This window comes from Megalops cyprinoides, chromosome 19 (assembly GCF_013368585.1).
Source record: "Megalops cyprinoides isolate fMegCyp1 chromosome 19, fMegCyp1.pri, whole genome shotgun sequence".
NCBI lineage: Eukaryota > Metazoa > Chordata > Actinopteri > Elopiformes > Megalopidae > Megalops > Megalops cyprinoides.
Window position 1 is genome coordinate 9170989 of NC_050601.1, and position 20696 is coordinate 9191684.

The window sequence follows — 20696 nt, forward strand, 5'->3', positions numbered from 1 at the left end:
CCTCCACACCTCAGTTAATATAACAATTTAACTACAGTTTAATTTAAGCCAAATTTAGTCAGCCAAAACTTGGCAAGCTTAATGCTCTTTAGGGTCAACAAGTTCAGGTCTGACAAAGCAGGGTCTGTGGAGAGACCCCAAAGTGACCCCAACTGTGGACCCTGGCTGTATGAGGTTGGAATGGTAGCATGGTTGTTTATTGCTTCTGAAGAGTTTCAGTAACAGAAACTAGCATGTGACTCAGGGGTGCAAGTACCTTTAGGCCCTGTCATAGGTCCACATTAACAATGCTATCCTCTGGAAACTTTTCCCTTAAGCAGGGTCACTTTTTTAGTCACATGACCGGTCCTTAAATCCTCCATGTCAAAGTGTGGTGTATTTGCAAAGCCATATGGTCTATTTGTAAAGCAATAAAGTATATTTATATGTGTAAAACAATGTGGTGCATTTTTTAAGCTGTATGGTCTATCTGTGAAGCAGTATGGTGTGTCTGAGAAGCAGTGTGTTGTATTTCTAAGTGGTGAGGTGTATTGGTAATGGCAGTGTGTTTGTATTAGTAAGAGCAGTGTAGTGTATTTTTAAGAGCAGAATGGTGTGTTTGTGAGAGTGGTATGGTGTTTTTGTAAAGCAGTCTGATGCTGAATTGTGTGTTTGCGTGCAACTCAATTGTTCTCTCGTGCTGGAAGTTGCGCTGGTAAATGAATGTAAAGTAATATAAACTTGTGTTGTAAACAATGAGGTGAAGCGCAGTATAAGCAGAGGGCCTGAGACCAAAAGAGGTGACCGTGTAAAAGAGAAAACACAAAGAGTCGTACGGTTCTCCCCCGGAGGCCCTGTGGCTCGGCAGCCGCCTACCTCTTAGTGTGCCAGGTGTGGGGCACGCTGCAGACGATGGAGCTGAACATCAGCGCTGTGACGAAGGAGAAGAGGACCAGGTAGATGAGGCCTTCCAGTCCGTCGTAGCACAGACCCGTCACTGCCTGGACGTAGTCCTGAGGGTGGGGACGAGACACACGTGAGCTTTGTCACCACTGCGCACCACCAGCTGAGACACTCACAGTAAACACACTCATTCTGAATAGAACACCTCTACTCTAACCTGTATCATTACATTACTGGCATTTAGCAGATGCTCTTATCCAGAGCGACTTGCATAGGTTGAAATTTTTAGGTTACCCATTTATGTAGCTGGATATTTACTGAGGCATTTCTGGGTTAAATGCCTTGACCAAGGTTACAACAGCAGTGCCCCAGCAGGGAATTTAACCAGCAACCTTTCGGTTGCAAGTCCTGCTCCTTACCACTACGCTACACCGCTACCTTACAACTTACCACTTACCACTATGCTACACTTCTTCCCACTGTATCCCCCTTTACTGTATCCCAGCTGCATTTCACTCAGCGTCTTGATACATATGTACATATATGATATGTGTTGCAGTAACTTCATTCAGAAGCCTGACACATGAAACCTGTGGCCTACCCCTCAGACTCTTGTAGTGCTTCTACATTTGACAAGCACAGCGAGTCCTCTCCCAGCAGTGTGCTATGAAAGGCCTCCTTACCCCAACACACACTGGGGGAAAAATCCACACCTGGTCGGTGCTGTGTTACACTGCTCAGCTTCCAACAGAATGTCTTACTGTGAGTGACCTCAGGTCTGGTTGTGGTTACACAAATTTGCTTTACAAATTACAAGGGCATTAAAGTAAGTGCTTGAACTCAAAGCGACTTTGTGCGACTGACACCAATGACCGGACAATGCGATTTCACATGTGCTGCACTGGAATAACCAAACTATTTAATTACACGTTTACCCTTAAGGTGAACTTAATGTGTCCTAATGTGTCTAGTTGGCGGAAGCGGAGAAAGCTTTTCTTTGGCTTAAGAGTGAGGACAACAATTTCAGTAATTATTAAAAAAAAAAAAAAAAAAGAAAAAACTCCTTATGTTTAGTCATGAACATTAAACAGTTATGTTATGCAGTTACTCAGTTTAACCTGCATGGACTTGGGTGTGCTTCTGGCCCACACACTTATTAATGTGCAGAAAAGCTCAAATGGCGTTCCATTATTGTGAACCCAAAGTGACAGGCTATTCTGTCAAAAGAATATATAAACACAAATCCCCTGGTAATTTTTCATTGTAATGTACTATAATTTCTCCAATTTTTGTCCCAAAGACTAAATACACTGCATTCACATATTTAAATGTATATATGTTTAAAGAAAGACAGAGTACAATGGAGAGAGCTTATTCAATTTCATTTGTTAATAAAAATCAATGAAATAAGAAAAAGGAGGAAAAAGATCTCTAAACCAAATCAGAATGGCTTTATCTTGACATTTGTTTACTATGCTGTTTTATTAATTGACTGAGAATATCTGGTGGATGCCATTAATCAATACCTTTTTGTTGCTTACTTTCAAAACAACCATAAGGACCAATACAGCAAAGAGTTGATGTTAGCCATTTTAAGTTATTTATGGCCTAACGCTTTCAACACAAGCCACAGAGACACTTCACACCCCAAAAGATGGATGGTGATGTCTTTACAGAGAAAGCTCTAAATATGTCCACCTCAGACCTTCTTGGCAGAAAGAACCTTGCTGTTAGCTACTCTAATTTAGGAAGCTGTAGAAAGGTTTTCTGGTAATGTATGGGGGTCAGGAAAACCCTCTCACATCACAGCTGCCTGCCAGACTCTCCCAGCAGCTGACAGGCTGAATATAAACTGTGATGGACAATTACACAGAGTTTAAGTGCGCGGCATAATTACACAGACTAAATGTAAGACAAGGGTACTGACATAAATCCATAAAAATAGTTGTGATACTCTGTTATAGGGCTGATGCATTCTCACTCTGGGAGGCCACAATCCAGCATATTCTTCAGCTCTCCTTAAACCTCTACTGCTCACAAAACTGGTTAGGGAAGCTTCACTGGTCCAATGAAGATTGTGCTTATTTGAGTAAGGTATTAAAGTGACCCGGCTGGAAAAAAATGCCTGCTGATGCTGCAGTCGAGTAGTTCAAACGCATACAGAATACAAACGGAAGCTGTTTTTCCACTCCAGGAGAGGATATCTGTGGCCTGACCTCCGATGACAACACATAGCGCAGTGAGGATGTGACAGTATATGACGGGTGGGATGCCGTAGGAGAGATGGGAGAGGGTGGTTGTTTGGGGGTTAAAGGCTGAGGAGAGCGCTGGTGGCTGACGCGCTGGAAGAGTGGATAGCGGAGAGCTGCACGTGCGGGGGAGTGTGAACGGAGATCTCTCCACGCCAAACACGCTGCCTGGCGGAGCGTGAAGGCAACGCGGCAGCGTCTTCTACACCTCCTCCTCTTCCACCAGTCACCCACAAGCTCCTATCAACACTGAGTCATCGAGCCATGAAGCCTTCACGTCAGATAGAGACACGCACACACACACGCGCACACACACACGCGCGCACACGCACGCGCGCACATGCACGCACATTATTTTATTGTCATTTGATGACATATACACACACACAAATACACACACTCACCTACACATACATACGTATACATATATATATACACAGACACACACACTCACCCAGACACTCACATTCACCCTCTCACATGTACTCTTACAGCAGAGCAAATTCAAACTGCACATGCCAACCAATTTCAAGCACGTCATTGAGGACTAGCCCTAAACTCACACCTTAAACCCCACTAAAGCCTGCACCCAGGTGAGGTGGGGACGAGGCGGGGCTCACCATGTGCAGACTGCGGCAGTCCACCAGGGCCGTCAGCTGGTGCAGGCTGATCTCCGTGGTGTTCAGCACCCCCTGGATCTGCTCCAGTTTCCCCTGTAAGAGAGCGACACCGTTTCCAACAGGGTCAGCGCTCTGTTGACACAGCTTCATCTACAGAGCCTTCCTGCTGGGACAGTCAGCTAATGAGATGACCGTGTGAGCTGGCTCAACTTGATTAGGTGTTAGGTGCTCAGATAAGTAAAGAAAAAACAAAAGTGTCCATTTTGCTTGTTTCTACCACATTTTATGCCGAACTTTGTCCCTAACTTTTGGGTAAAAACTTTAAGTAAGTGGTATTATTGCTTTTTCATAGCCTAGCAAATTCAAACCTGTGCGAGAAACAAAACCCACAGCAAAAAAAAACCACCAACACTTTCTTCAGCTGCACCAAGTTAAACTACAATTCAGTTTGACTGGAGAGGCCTGATCTGCTCACTGAAGCCAGTTATGTAATATACCCATTCAGGTTGTGCTCAGCCATACACCCTAGCCATTTCTAAGCAGTGCATTCAGACATAAGACTAGGGGAGGGTCCAACCCGGAACAAACTGCATGTAGCACTGAGAGGCACACATACAGTAAAGATGACATTAGGCACTCTGTTTTTCAGTTCATACAAGTGGTTTCGGAATAACAGAAATGTGCAAAGACCAGCTTAAAAAAAGGCCACATCCCGAGGACTGAACACATTTCTTTTTTTTTGCTGTGTAATAAATGCACTGGTGGACTCAGCACTTTGCCTGAATGGGTCCAACAGCACTGAAGTATGCGCCCATCTCCTTTTTTTTCGCCTACACGGTCAGCTGGCGTTTTGTTCTCCAATATGGACTGTAGAGGAGATCAGCGGGAGACAAAAACCCTGAAGCAGGCACGCATGGGCCTATAGAAAGGCCTCCTAAAAGCAGCCCAACAGCTGTATGTGCACAAAATGGTTACTAACACGCTTTTGTGTTCAAATGGGCATGCCTCCGTTGGTGTTTTGGAGCCATTCACTTGACTGTCCTTAGCACAATAGACTTAACTGACTACCACTCAGTGACACAGAGTTTTCTACAGGTGGCATAGTTGTACATACATAAACTTGACAACACAATTTTAAAAGCATTTTTTAAACCCAGCAGTTTCACTGAAATGTGTGGGAATGCGTTGTGGGGACTGGCTTTCATTGACTTCTCTCCTGTCACAAGGTTTAAAGAAGAAATGGGAAAAAAAAGCTACTTGAGTGCACTCTATGGCACAGACACATTCAGGGGTAACAGCTGTGGTTTATCAGTTGTGCCACTAGAGAAGAACAGGTAAAGAATACAGGGACAGGAACAGAGACAGAAATGCTCAAATGCATTCCCACAAATACTGCAATAACCTTTACTGTTGTGCATATTTGGTCATTACAACAACCTGTTATAACAACATTGAACACTTGCCAATTCAAACACATAGATGCATGCAAGTGCGCATTCATGCCTGCACACATATGCACAGACAGATGCAGACGCAGACAGACGCAGACAGACAGAATCCCACACCTTGGTCTTTGGATACTCTCGGACCGCGGACCGCAGAAGTTCCGCTATGTCATCTTGCATCTCCACCAAGGCCTTGTGACTTCCTGACAGTTTCTGCAACACAGACCATTTGCAATGCTATCCGTCATTTAGATACTGAACTATTCATTAGATCTTAGTGTCAGTTCCACTTAGCAGTGAAGGACACCCTGAGAGTTTAACTCTTCCACACGAGCATATTATCTCAGAAACCAGTGAAGGCACAGCATTCATGAGGTCAGTTTCCAGCCTAGCTGTACTGTAATACCTTCTGCTATGCTCTAATACTGGGTTTCTAATTCTCTTCCTGGTAGTCAGAGAACTCTCATTTTGCACTACACAAGTGTTAACACGGTGGCTGTGAGGTAGCGTGCATTATTCATTGGCTGGTTATTTCACTTCATTAAAAATGAAGCTGAGGAAGTGAAAGTGGTGTTTTTTCAGTCATACTTCAGTAAGAATGGGGAAGAAGCCTGCAGCCCATCAAATGTCACATACACACTGGGTCATTTGGCCTTTTAAAACAGGTTACCACTTGGAGAAAGGGTCACAAGTTAAAACAGAAACTCCAGTGTGTGTGCCTGGAGTGAGAAACATTGCTAAATGTGCATCTCTCTGGAAAACAGGGATTTTCTTATATTTTAGCCTTTATTAAATGGACAGCTGAAACTATAGCAGGCCATTTTCTTGGTTTCCCCAGTTAGAAGCCTGATTTTGGAATGCGTTCAATACAAAGCTCCTTTTCACAGTACGTCCAATACACTGGCACAATCCCAATTGTAGAGTACACTGAGCACAAACTGTCACTGTGGAAGACTCAAATTCCATGACATTTCCATTACAAATGTCATTTTTAACCCCCGAGGCTTTAATAAATCAGTTCAGCCTCGACTGTCAGAACCCATAAAGAATAACGTCACCTGTGACATAGATGGCAAGATGCAATATGTGATGTTGTGATAGCACTTCAGACAGGATCCACTGTCTTTCACAGCTGACGCTGAATGAGACCTCAGTCTGTGGCAGGTACCTTGCTTTACCTGTATACTACATGAATTCACTGACAAAAACATTTTTGCTAAAATCTAAAATAGTGGTGTAGTAGTGTTACTCCCAGCTGCAATGTTGCTATTGTGCCCTTGATCAAGGTCCGGCTTTGGAAATTATCCAGCTGCATGAACAGAGTGAACGCAAACTGTGAGTCAGGTAAGTCTCCCAGGACAAAGGCGTTCTGCTAAGCGAATAATGAATGTTACATAACCGCTGAAAAACACAAAGCACTTTAGCGGGTCAGAAACAGTAGACAGCAGTTTACTCAGGGGTCTGATTTAGACAAAGCTGAGGCTATGGATGAGACATGCCTCAGATGGGTACCTGCAGTCAGACAACCTTACCTGCTGAAAAGGGTTGGCCTGGCCCATGCTGCATCTCAGGTAGTACTGCAGGATATCTACAGAAACACAAAAACACACGATAAGTGAATGTGTGACCTTCTGTCAATGATAGAGGAGGCTCCGTAAAGCCAGGGCACGCTCAGAGCCAACTTTTGTCCTTCCTTTAAAAGCCCCCTCTGACTGACAGGAGAAGAATCCATTGTTCAAATGTGTTTCTTTTTCCACTCTCCTATCTGTTTTTGTGGCTCCTTGGCCCGGACACAAGCACACAGTTTTCTACCAGCTTGAAAGCAGGTTTTCCACAGCGCTGTGGGAACATAAGGCCGTGCATTTGACGACACTGTGATTGCTCACCGGTGGTTTTTTCCAGTTTACTCGGCTCTCTCATGGTCAGCTAGCACTGAAGTGGAGTGGGCTGCCAGAAAGGGCTTGTGTGCGTGAGACCTGGCACTGTGCCAAGCTGAAAAGCTCTGTGCTGCTCAGAAAGAGAGGTTTGCCTTATTCAGCACAAACGGTCTGATCAAACACCCTCCTTTGGGAAAAGAAAAAATGGTGAGAAATTGTCTAGGGGCTCACAAATGGATGCCGATGTTGCACTGCAGGAAAGAGTGCTCATGACCTTTACCCTCTCCTCTACTTGACCCTTTACCCTACAACGTGCATTTTTTCACAGCTACAAACTACTTCACCACAAGTCGTACCACCACAACTGTCTTCTATTACACACATATGGGGTCAGTGTAGCATAGTGGAAAGGAGCAGGACTCGTAACTGAAACGCTGCCGGTTGAAATCCCCGCTGGGACACTATTGCTGTACCCTTGGGCAAGGTGCTTAACCCACAATTGCCTCAGTGAATATCCAGCTGTATAAATGGACAATGTGAAATCGTACCCTGTATAAGTTGCTCTGGACAAGAGTGTCAGCTAAATGACAGCAATGTAATGTAATGTAATGTAATATAATGCAACATATCAACTGGGCTGCGGACCTCTGGTTATTGTTGGCTAATGATGGGACCCAGACTAACTTCTGATATTGCAGGCTGTAGGGCTTAGCTTGCATTTGGAATGAGTGCTCAGCAATACTTTTTTCATTCATTTCTAACTTTCACATCTGAATGTAAACGCTTTAGGTGTGACCACGTTTTTACCAGTGGAGGAAACCAGACAGTCATACAAACAGGAAGACTGAAACTACAGAGCAACTGAATCCTAAAGATGAAAAGCACCATACGGTTCTGTGTCCTCTGAATGCTCTCCAGCAATGACAGACACCCCACCCGCAAACTTCCAAAAACAAAAATATCCTAATTAAAACCCCAAAGTATCACACTGCAGCCTGGGAGAGGGAGGGTCACTGAAGGCACGAAGATGCCTGTTTATTTACAGCTTGGTTCAATCCGCTTTGAAGTCACAGCTTTTTTTTTTTTTTTTTACAAAACCGAGATCTCTGTTTGAGGCTGAGCTGCCTCTAACACAGATGCTGTGCTGACCTTACAGGAGATATTAAACATTCATCAACCCCGGGTTCTCCCATATCTGCCATGGCTCAGAGCCACAGAGCTTAACTGGAGCCACTTTACTGGGTCAGCAGGACCGTGATGTCATCTTCGGTCAACCTCGGTCAGCAAAGCTGGACTGACCCTTTATTAACGCAAAATTGACTATTTGTCTAGAGAGGCTGAATAATTAACAGTCATATTGACCATGGGGTAATCGAATAGAGGCAATTAGCTTGCTAACAGTAAAGAGAACAGCAGACAGCCCATGTGTTCATGATAGTGTGATTGCAGAGCTCAACAGGTAGGTAAATGATTGTGATTGTTTAACAATAACTTTTTTTTTTTTTTTTTTTTGGCAGTAAGCAAAGAACATGCTGCAGCCAAGCCTGTAGTTATTGGTCAATATTTCCCTTGCAGAGACCTTGTGCGCCCAACACATATAAAGATACGCTCAATATGCACCTGTACATACTTCCCTAGGATGTCCCACTTCCAGGTAGTGTAGGACTCTGGGTAAGTCACTGATTCCTGGGAACACCCTCCTCTGTCTGGAAACGTGGACACCAGCAGCAGACTCCATCCACATTACTGATGAGCCATTTCCAATATCTCGGGCAGAGCTGCCTTCTCAGTGTTCTTAATAAACAGCGCAATTATGCCACCGACAACAGGCCATAAAGAGGCCATTCAATTACATCCTCAGACGACCATATACAACAGCAGGGCTGAAGGCTCTTCATTCATGGCTTGTCTAAGCGCTGACTGAATAACGCCTGAGATGACAGACTCATAATTTGTCTTTGTTGCGGCTAATCAGCGGCAGCATTTTTGTGGGTTGAAACATCTGTATTGGGGGAAAAAAAACAAAAAAAAAAAAAAACAAAGGACCGGACATAAACCGTAGCAGAGGCTGAAAATACCCTGGATCTCTTCGGACGGTGACAGGGCAATAAGGAGCGCTGACTTATGAGGGGTGGAGAATGAAAGGGCATGAAATGAGGAATGAAACGAGATGGAAACCGGGAAGTTTGAAACGATTTACGGGACGTGTGACGGCAGCCACTGTAAGGCAGGCACAGAGTGAAATATGGAGCTTCGGCTTCACCTGCTGGAGGGGATAATATCAAAATCATGAGCCGCTGTGAAGCACTAATAAAAATAAAGAGAGGCCTAGCTTGCCCTGTGTGTATTGTGAGGAGTCTCCGCTTTTGACACTGACCGGCAGGTGAAAACCTGTGGCTGTCTCCAAATAGGAAAACAAAGGCGGAAACAAGAGTATGGATTACTCTTGGTGGTCACAGGGGCATATTCACACTGGTTTGGAGGACCCTCACTGTATGATACTGCAGATGGCACTACATATAATGATAGGAGACAGACTACACGAATGGCATAAGGGGTGGAGCTACAATGTGCTGCCAATCACTGACTTGAATGAACCATTCAAAGAACATAAGGAAACTACTGTCCATTCCAGTCAGCGAGTCAGACAGGATAGCTTCACTCGTTCTCGGGTTTGTGAAACCTCACTCTTCCATCACTAATTACGGCTCAAGCTTTTTAAGTATATGCCTTAATTCATCATGATCAATTACACGTTTGCCTTTTTTCCCCCGCTCTGTGGTTCCCCTGAATTTCATTAGTGCTTTCTGCCTATGACTGAAAACTAAACACGTGTAATGAATCTGAATTCTGAACACGCATTAAATTTGCGGTTGCCTCATAGATCAAGATGGTGAGATAAATTTAATTTCCTTTCTCGAGCGTAGTCGGCCCAGCCAACTGAAGATGCACTGTGAAAGCAATGCTTGTCAGCTACACTGTCCTCGGGGCCTCTCCACAGTTAGTCATCTATTCAAAATGGAGGTGGTGTCATCAAAAGCGTCTTCCCAAAAATGGAGTGCTACATTATATCTTTCTGCTTCTCTATGCTGCCGGCTATGAGCAGAGCTTTGTTATGAGAGCAATGTCCTCCATCAGAAAAGCCTGAGAGCCAATCTCATTAACTTCCCTTATACTTGAGTCTCTCTCAGAGCAAAACATTTGGCCCAGTGCCCTTAATTAAGACTGTACCGCTGCAGGTACAACTGAACCCATTAAGTCCATCAAGCACTGGTTTCTATTCTTAGACTTCAGCCACAACCTTCGTAGTGGTATTTTCATTGTTTCCAATAGACATCAATATTTATAATGCCGCTGTTGGCCTGATTCATCTGGCAATGATAGGAATAAAAGGAATAAGAGGAATTTGTGTAATGCAGTGTGGAACAGACTGCAGCCACAGAACAGTATGCAGCTATTAAACAGCTACTAAATTTTAAACCTGCTCCCAGTCATCGCATGATATCTAAATATTTCACAGCAGGAATTACATGTACAGTGCTCCCCCCTTTTTATGCCACAATGTGCTCCTTGAGACCTTGACATAAACCAGAATTAGCTCCCATATTCAGCTAGGCTGGTCAAATATGAGACATTAGCACTAGTAAAATTACCAGATATTTAAATATACATAGAAATATGAAAGTTCAGCATAAAGATGCTGAGCAGATCCACTTTAGATCATACAGATGTAGTAACATGAAGCGGTCAGTCCAAGAGCACTCCATGCCGACCATATAAAGATCTACGCAGAACCCCCTCTGAGGTGAACAAGCAGTCAAGCAGTCTTCGGAGACAGAGCACTCACCCAGAATAAAGTGTATGTGCTGTTTTGCTTTCCTTGTCAATAAACATTTGTCAGGTCAAATGACTCATGCTACTATATCTGATCTTGAGCTGTTTTGGGCTGAAGGCTTGAAGGGACAAGGGTTCGAGGATGACTTTATTTACAGAGCTCCTCATACTCCACTGAGCCTCCGTTTGTGACACAAATGTTGCTGGTGATTTATGCCTTGGGTGTGACCACTCAGAACACGAAGCCAGTCTGCAGAGAACAGTCAGTCACTGAGGAAATGACATGTTAGATGAGTGGGAAGAGGCAAAAGCACATTACCTCAGCGCATGAGATGAACATTAAGATGTTTTGAGTCTCAGCTGAGGCCTTCCAGCTGTGAGTAAACTTGCATGTTATGTGTCAGGGACTTGTGTCAGCCACAGGAGGCACAGGAGACAAACAGCAGTTGAGGAGAGGTTAAAGGTCAAAGGCTGTGACCCCACTGAACTCTGCCCTTACACTTCCTGCCATAAAAAAAGATTCACTGCAGCATCTTTCCGGTCTCTGTCTGACACAAAGGAAGATGTTTTCTAGTCTCTCTTTATGGGTTGAGACTTCAAAAACTGCCAGTTGCGTAAGAAAATACAATAAAAAAGTGAATTACAAAAAAACTGCCAGTTGCATGAATGATATATATTTAACCACTGTGGATATATATCAGTATATTAGTTTAAGTCTATGGCATACCAGTAATTTTTAATGTACTTCTGAAAATCAATCGACTGTTACAGCGCCACCTGGTGCCCATGCCATATGACTGTGATGGCCACTTGGTGCCCATCCTATATGTCTGGGATAGGATGTAAGCATAAGCTTCTACTTGCCTGAGAAACATTGTTTAGTTTTTGACAAACCATGTGGATTTTGTAGCAGTTTTTGCCTTGCACCTTCGTGGCTAATAATAGCTCCTGTCTAGCCATGAAATGGTGGCCTATTTTTTTCCTCTGAGAGAACAGGATTACACACACAGACAATCAAATTATGATGAAATTATTCTGCCGAGCCATCATCTTACTATAATTGCATTTTGTACAATTCATAGTGTTTTGCAATTTTCCTTTTGATTGTAGACTCTGACAGTACCTTTTAAAAAATGTATCATACCTTCACAATTTACAATTCTTTGTGTTGTGTAACACCATATATCAACAGAATTCAAATGATGCTATGTAAAAAAAAAAAAAAAGCTTTGGTTGATTTCTGGACAAACCTCTGCTGGTGGGTAGGGGCAGTACTACAAGTGGTTGACATATAATTATAGTACATAAGTTAACTACAGTTAAGGTCATGACATGTTAGGCCATGTTCAAATCACTTGGTCAGATCACTTGCTCTGAGTGTGATAGGCACAGAATTAGCCCACTGGCACATCCTGCCTAGCCACAAGACTGCTCCTGTTCGCTCCACCCTGACTACCTGTCCGTCAGCTTCATTTCCATAATGAGTTTGGTGCCCGTTAGGTTTGGCCTCTTCCAATTTCACAGCTCATAACGGAGGCAGATCGTCCAATTAGAGCCGATGGGGAGGCCGGGGTGTCAGTTACGACACACAACATTGCCCTGCTCCTGCCTGACCGTGGACTGCAGTGGGTAATTTATCCTCACAATATGTGCTCAAAACAAGGCCGGCTGTGCACAATAATGACAAATCATTTTAACGCACCGGGAGGAGACAAGTGGCAGGTTTAAATCTCTCCTCTGGGTGGGACAGAGGACCGACTGCGCATTAGAGAGAAGGTGCGGGTATGGAAGTCCTAACTGTCACTCTTCTTTTCAATTATTTTCACAGCACCATGGAGACCGAAATTCATTTGCTGAGCGTTATGAAAGGAATATTTACAGACTCTGAAAATAACCTTTGACAATAAAGTCCCTGAGACTTCATCACAAAAATGTGGTTGTACAGCTGTATGAAGACACTGACATAAGGACAGTAAGCCTTATTTGAATTTCAACAGGGGTATTGAATCACTGCATTATACCATCCAGTTTATGAAGTAGAAAGTAAACAAAAAAAGTCAGCTGATGTGCTTCTCTTCGGCCGACAGGATATGAAAGCGCTGGTCTTTGAATACCACTTCCTCCAAAGCAGGGTTGCATATGTTTCACTCGAGAGTCAGAATGACAACAGGAACTGCAACCCGCCATGCGCCACCCCTGACTGATAACTGGCTAAAACAGAGGGACCAAACAATGCTGACAGATGACCCTCAGAATCCCCTAACAGACATTTCTTTTGAAAGCACAATGAGGCGGGCATATTGCGGTTGTCAGGTCAGTTAGCTAAACGTAAGGAAGCACTACATTCTTCCTCTACATATGGCATATTTCACCTCAGCGACCGTCAAACTTCTAATGCTTTGCACGCAGGAGAAAGATGTGATTCCTGTGGACAGAGCGCTGGGCTGAAAACAGACCAGTTGGCACTGGCACTGGCGGTGAACAGCCATCTCACCTTTCTTTACCACGGCGTTCTCGTCGGTCACTCTGGTGATGTACATGTCCGGGGCAACACAGAAGTCACTGGAACTCTAGGATGTCACACACAGAGAATACTACATTGGTTAAACTCCCAAATGACTCAGCATCCATGTAAAATGATGTGCTGCAGAACAACAAATGCCAACAGCGAGGAGACAATTTGATCTCTTCAGAGACCCAGCACATTTAATGTGTACTTATTTCTTTGGCTTTTTAGCATGAGGTGAAAGAATATGACCCTTCTGTCCCACTAATTTCAAATGAAAGGCATAAGAACTCATAAAACATTGTTTAAACTAATAAAACTAGTAATAACCACTTTCAGAGGAAGACTGTTCCTGGGGGATGTCCCGATTAATCATTAGTTTCACTATTAATATTCATAATACAGATTTTGATTAACGGCTTGTAAAGTACATAGTTTATTGCATGTAGGTCAAAATACAAGAGCTGACAAGGAGGAAAAAAAGAAAACAACCACACTGCCACAGCATTCAAAGGGTAGGATTTATGCCAGAGAAATTTAACCTGAGAGGTGTGGTTTATTTGCATTTTTAGCCAGATAAATAATGCCTTTTGGCCTGGCCTAAATACGAACCCAATTTTTTCTTATGCCTAACCTTTGTAAACCCAAGAAATCAATAAAGAAAATGATTCAATCTTACTAATAACGAACATGTAAACTCCTGATTTTGAGAGCACGAGAACTATAAAACAGCACTGTAGCTAATGCAGGTCCTCCTACCCCCAGGCCAGACAGCTTGCAAGGATTTATGCAAAGCAGTCAATAGAATGGAGTTGGTGAAAGGGCAAGAATTTGCAATTCAAACGTAGGGAATGAATTATCAACTTCAAAAGAGAGTAGGTGTTGGATTTACATTGACTACAAAGACAGCATAGGAGATGGGAAAGGTAGATACTGCAAACTGGGCCGAGAAGCATTTTACGCACACAGCCTTGCAGTTTCCCTGAAACCAACTAACAGTGCCAGCACCTTCCATGGGTGTTGACGATGTACCTCCACGGAGAAAGGGAAACGAGGGTATCGTTTGGGTTTGGGTTTGGTCAAATACACCAGCCTGATAGTGGCCAAAGACCTGGTGTCATTACTTTGTGGGTCAGATTTTTTTCTTTCTTTCTTTATTTCTTTCATTTCTTCATATTTTATTGACTTTTGAAGAAACTCCAAGTCTTAAGTCCCAGTTCCACTCAGACATACATAAACGACAGTGATGAAGGCCAAACACTGATTTTTCAGAACAGCCCTCAGTAAGAAGTATCATGCATATTAGTCCTGAGAATACCAGGGATAGTAATATTGTATTATTGGACTCTTTGTTACTGTGTGTGCTTGATGGTCGGGAGGCCTCTTTTCAACCAACCTCTTTTAAAGTGGAGCTAGTGCACAGAGAGGTCCCAGAGGACACTCTCCCATCTGATATCCCAGTGCTTGCCAATGTGACAGCATCCCCTCACTGTTGTTTTCACTGCTCCCAGCTTGCATCATGTGTTTCTAAGGATTAACGCAGCGCCTTACATGTCCAGGCCCTTCAAAATGTGGGCGCTTGCATAACGAACACTGCAGCTGTGATGAACCATGTCTGGTTGCGTTCCAGTTTGTATGATCTCGTTTCTTACGATCAACATTTTCATTGCTGTTTCCACTGATATTAACAAGTTCTGTATAGCCCTTATAACCGTTATGACAATATTAAATGACCATAAGGACGGTTTCTGCCAATGTTCCAAGCACAAACACAAAATTGCACAAATCTGTGAAAAACAGAACATTATGTGCAAGCTGAATTGTACTTTGGAGGAACCAGCCCGGCCTTAGCTCAAAGACATGTTCCCATGGAGACACTTACCGCGGAAACAGCCAGCTCTAGTCCCAGGGATCCCCAGCTGATGACGAGAGCGAACACACCCAGCAAACAGACACTGCAGGGACAGAGAGAGAAAAATAAAACAAAAAAAAAGTTGGGGTTAACAAAGAGGCCAACAGAAAGGGACAGAGAGGTTAGAGACGAGAGGTGAAAGAAGTACTATCCCTTATTACAGTAGCGCTAACTGCATTCTGGGAACATGTAACCTGCTGAGGGGTGACTAGAATCTCTGCTTAATCTACAGGGGGCCTGGCAAAACAAAACGCTTTCATTACAGCTGCTGATTGAGCCCCAGATTATGCAGTCATCCCAAAACCATCCGATACCCTTTGAAAAGAGCAGTAAGCTTTTGTAACCTTCTCTCTGATGGGAAAAGACGACCCTGATTGCACATGTGAATGGGATCAAGCCAATGCCTCAGCAAAGAGACAACACATCTTTCGGCAGAACGAAACAGGAAGAACTCTACTTTCCCCCTCACCTCAAACTACAGTCTAAAGTGAGAGTTTCAATGTAAAAACCTTAAATTATCAAGTCAAGTCTTCTGTTCAAATTTAGATACAACCACATTATGCAGTATTGCACAACAACTGCACTGAGTTTAATTTGGCAAAGACCTGGGGACGAACAATGTCACATTCACCCCTAGTGCCCTCTGGTATTCCCTACGTTTCTGGTCTTTGTTCCAGCTAGGAACTGATTAGTTACTTGGAGCCATTGATTGGGGACAAGAATCCCCCATTATTCCATGTGTCAGAGCCCTCAACACTGAGGATCTCCAGGGCCTAAAACGGACATTCTGATACAGCACTGATGCAAAAACAGTGCATATTCTCATAGACAGGAGCTTTGTGAATTGGGCCTAGTTACACAGACAGATGAATATGAAGGACAGATGATGGCAGGCAGGGTCTATCCGCACCGCTCCTTGCTTTGAGAACAAAGGAGCTCTCCCTAGTCCTGAAATCACTGGAATGATACTGTATGTTCATTTCAAAGCTCTCCAGTCTTCACCTTGAGCCAATTACTCAGATTTAATTTTTAGAATGCAAATGTACTGCATTCCGCACAGCTTGAAATCTGTGACAATTATCAACTCAAAAATAAACAAATACACAAATAAAAAAAAAAAAGTAAAAATAAAAATATCTAAACCTAAAACTGCCACCCACTCTCTCTGCCGAGGCGAATTATAATCAGAATTAGGATAATGATGTCACAAACATGCAATGGCTCCATACCCCCATCTGGCTGTAGGCAAGGCTAAATGACAATTTGCATCCAATCCACTGGGGACGATATTGCAATATAAGTACATTATTGTGTTATACAAGGCCCCCTGTGGCTGACTGTTCTGTACCTGCCTCATATGTAAATGACTGACCCCACATAACCCCAAACACAGACTGAACCTTCATGGAAGCTGCAGGATTGAGGAGGGTGGATGAATATGCCAACCACTGTTGATCAGTCCCCCAAACTTATTTAACCATCATGTACATTAGATTACGTGTTTTTCAGCAAAGCTGGACTTTCAAACCCCAGACTGACTTTTCACAGATTACAGTTTTTACAAAATCTGCTGAACAAAGGTGTGATAAATTAGCACTACATGAAGTATGTTTTCTTGCATAATTGGCTTGACATGGTGCTGAAGTACACTGAGTCTAATGTGTGATAGGAGAGCAGAGAAATTCTGCGTAGGGACTCTCGATGAAGGACAGGCTGAATCACCTGAACAAGACACGAAGGTACAGATGCAATATAAACACAAAGTGCTTTGTCCTTAACTTTATGTGGAAAATTTAAGTTTTCGTGTCCCTCTCAAGATAAGTTAAGAAAGAAATTAAGAGAAAAAAACCCACAATGAAGCATAACGTTTTCTTAAATTTGGTATTCAGAGTTCAGGACAAAGTGCATTGTGGTTGAACAGCTGTCTGAATTTAGGCCTCTACTCAAAGATATATGACACAAAATGATCTCTCCTCTGCTTCAGCAAATATTCTCCTATGGAGCTAAATCACTTCCTGCTGACTGTACACAGGCAGATTAAAAGCAATGATGCAACAGCAACAGGCTGCCTCTCATTGCTAATTCGCGCTCACGGTCACGACGCAGAGTGTCGGGGATCCCAAACTTCTGCTCGTAGCCGTGCGCGCCGGGTAATTCGTGACAGAAACCCTCGCCGTTACCACCTACGCCCGCGCATCGAATGTGCGCCTCGCAGAGGGGACAAGGCGGGGCTCTGATTCAGACGGGAGTGAATGCAAACTGTGAGTCAGAAAGCCCGGGCAGCTGCGTCCCTCCTCGAACGACCCGCGTGTGACCCATCACGAAAGCCCCCGCGGGCGCTCGTCCGCCGTTTGCCCACACCTCGGAGCGTGGGAGAGGAGCGCCGGCGCCGCGGCGCTGAACTCCCGTCAGCCCGCCTCCGAAATCCTACTCGAGGCTACCCACTTGACAGATTTTAAAACGGGAAGCTAGCGCCAATGCAAATGAAGTATGTTGCCTGTCGCATTCAGAGTCGGTGACTAACCAAATGCTACAAAGCAGCCCTATTTACAGAAAGGACACCTGGAGATCTCTTTAACTGGCAACAGTGATGAAGACAAGCAACATTTTGTTTTGAACTGAGAGCCCTCTTGTCAGACATACCAGGCAATTAGCAAAATAGTGCAAAATAGCCAGGGCAAGAAACTGGATGATAACACACATACCACCATTACAGCTGAGACTGTCTTAAAACGGCATTCAAACCAAGTAAATTTGTTTCTTAAAAATCAATTGTAGAGGCTATAGGCATTTATACTGTGAGGAAGCAAATGCAGTTATTATAGTATTTACCTATTAAAAGTTCAATCTTCTACCAATCACTAAAACCCTCGTAAGATGGTTTGGGTTTGGACTGAGAGGAGAATTAAAGAGTCCTCCCACCTTGCACACAGTCACATGACCCGACTTACCCGATGAGAGTTCCTTTTGAGTTACGAATGAGCCCAAAGAGCACCAGCAGGCAGATGAGGACATCGAACAGCAGCAGGCCCAAGTATCCCAGCCACCTGATGAGAAAAACAACACAGCGTTTGCCTCACTGCACATGCCCCCCCCCCCCCCCCCCCCACACTATACCACATCCTCAAAGTGCTTGTTCCTCAAAGCGTAATGAGTGTTGATTTAATGCTGTGGCAAATTGATATTGATTAAAACATCCACGGTCTGCTGCGAGAGGCTAGCCGCAACAGCGGTTGCTTCAGCAGTGGACCCTGGGGACTTTGCCAGCTGCCCGAAGAGATGAGCAGGTCGGCATCACCGAAGCAGAGAATTCCTCCTTCCCTTAGCTTTGTGAATGTGACGCGTTTGACAGCTCGGAGGGGAAGACAGCGGAACGGGCCGACTTTTCGAGTCAGTCTAATTTAATTGCCCCGATATCTTCCATCCTCTTAGGTTAGGACATCTCCTCTCTCTCCCTTTGTCAAGGCCTGCATGACCCTAACAGAACAGTACTTCCTGCAGCTGCCTCAATATAAGGAAATGGAATGGCTCAAGCTTAAAACAGAGAGTCCAATGCCTGGCCATAATTCAAAGGGGAAGTTTCAAAAAAGTAATAATGGCTATGATTGTGATGAAGTCCCAAGTTCTTCCTTCAACCACACTGACTTGGAGTAGAATGACCTGTATGTACTTTCGTGGATATATACAAGAATATATGTGACGCTTCTCAAAAGCATAAACAGCATGTACGAAAGTGGGAATGTGTGTTATATATTTTGACATTAACTAAATTGATTTCCTAATATTCTGAATTTTGAATAAACCGCCACATATAAGAGCTCAAAGAAAGTGTAATGGGTCTCATATCGGTATAAATGTGAGGCTTTTGCTTTAGACAGTCAGATCATCATTCAGAGCCATTGTGTTAATAAAAAGAAAACAGATGATACAATACTCCATTTCCAGCACTTAAACCTCAGATTAAAAGACTGTGGCTTTTGTGTGACCTTCATCAGAGCCCAGCAGCAAATAAAATCACCATGAATCAGAACTGTTAACAATGTTTAAAATGTGGTTAAAATGAGTAAAACATGAGAGCTTTCTGGAGTTGCATAGGGCAATTCTTCATCAATATGCTTAAACTTAATATGGGATATACTGCCATGGTTCTCCTCTGAAGTTTAACGAGACTAAGAAGAAACATAAGCTTTTCTCTAAGATTGAAAAGCATATTTTAGAAAAAGCAACATAAAAATAACCATTTCCTTGACAAGCGCAGCTATCTGACAAAGCCTTCCCAGAAACACGCCTGCATGTGTGTGTGTGTGTGTGTGTGTGTGTTTGTGTGTGTTGGGGGTATTTATGAAAAAAATATCTCAAAGGCAGAATGTTTCTTAGAAAGCATAACATGACAGGATAAAACCCAGGATCATTCTTGACGACTGCCAGAATGCAAATGAACGGGCGAAAATAACTCAAACACTCAACCTTCAGATTGCAGCGGTTGTAAAATCCTTTCAACACAGCAATGGTAAAAAAAAATAAATAAATAATAAATAAATAAAAAAAACAGGCACGTGGCAGCTTACCATCAGCCTCATGGTCACAAACTTTTAGAAAGCTGAAACTTCAAGGTTTAGCTCTATCCCTTGAGTAAAACATATTTTATGATAGGACCTTTTCAATTTCCAGTTCAATTCATTGTCCAGTGAACATTTGCCAAAGGCAAACAAATAACGGTCACAATTAGAACAGCCCTGAATGCCCTGTTTAAGACAACGGCAGACGACGGTCGATGAGCTCCGATTGGCTGATCTCTGTCTGTCGACTGTCCGCCTGCGCCATCTTAAGCTCACCTGTACCAGTCGTAGAGCTCGATCTTCACGGCGAGCTCCTCCAGGGAGATGTCGCGGTTGTCCCAGAAAGGAATGTCCCCCATCTGCCGCACCAGCTCGTCCAGCTGACCCTGCAGCTTCTGCACGATGGACACGTAGTCCGTGTGCCTGGAGTACTGGCCCTCCAGCTGGCGCAGGCCCTCGTCCACCGTCTGGTTCAGCGAGGTGTTACTGTCCGACACCTACAGCCACCCGCACGCACACGCACGCACGCACACACACATGCACACACGCGCATGCGCACACGCGCACACACGCACGCACACACGCACGCACACACGCACGCACACACACATGCGCACACACACATGCGCACACACACATGCGCACGCGCACGCACACACGCACACGCACGCACACATGCACGCACACACACACGCACGCACACACGCACGCACACACACACACACACACACACACACACACACACACACACACACACACACACACACACACACACGCACGCAGAAGAGACAAGGCGGAGCTCTGATTCAGAC

General features: G+C 44.0%; 1 protein-coding gene across 1 annotated transcript in view; it reads right to left on the reverse strand.

The window, feature by feature from the left end:
- ttyh3a (tweety family member 3a) overlaps positions 1 to 20696 on the reverse strand; it is a 62908-nt gene that overhangs the window by 7369 nt on the left and 34843 nt on the right. Inside the window, exons 4-11 of the mRNA XM_036552013.1 lie at positions 20161 to 20381; positions 18277 to 18372; positions 15296 to 15368; positions 13402 to 13477; positions 6729 to 6784; positions 5317 to 5409; positions 3752 to 3844; positions 856 to 992 (exon numbers count right to left, since the gene is read on the reverse strand). Coding sequence (XP_036407906.1) covers positions 856 to 992; positions 3752 to 3844; positions 5317 to 5409; positions 6729 to 6784; positions 13402 to 13477; positions 15296 to 15368; positions 18277 to 18372; positions 20161 to 20381 — 845 coding nt within the window. The remainder of the gene's footprint in view (positions 1 to 855; positions 993 to 3751; positions 3845 to 5316; positions 5410 to 6728; positions 6785 to 13401; positions 13478 to 15295; positions 15369 to 18276; positions 18373 to 20160; positions 20382 to 20696) is intronic.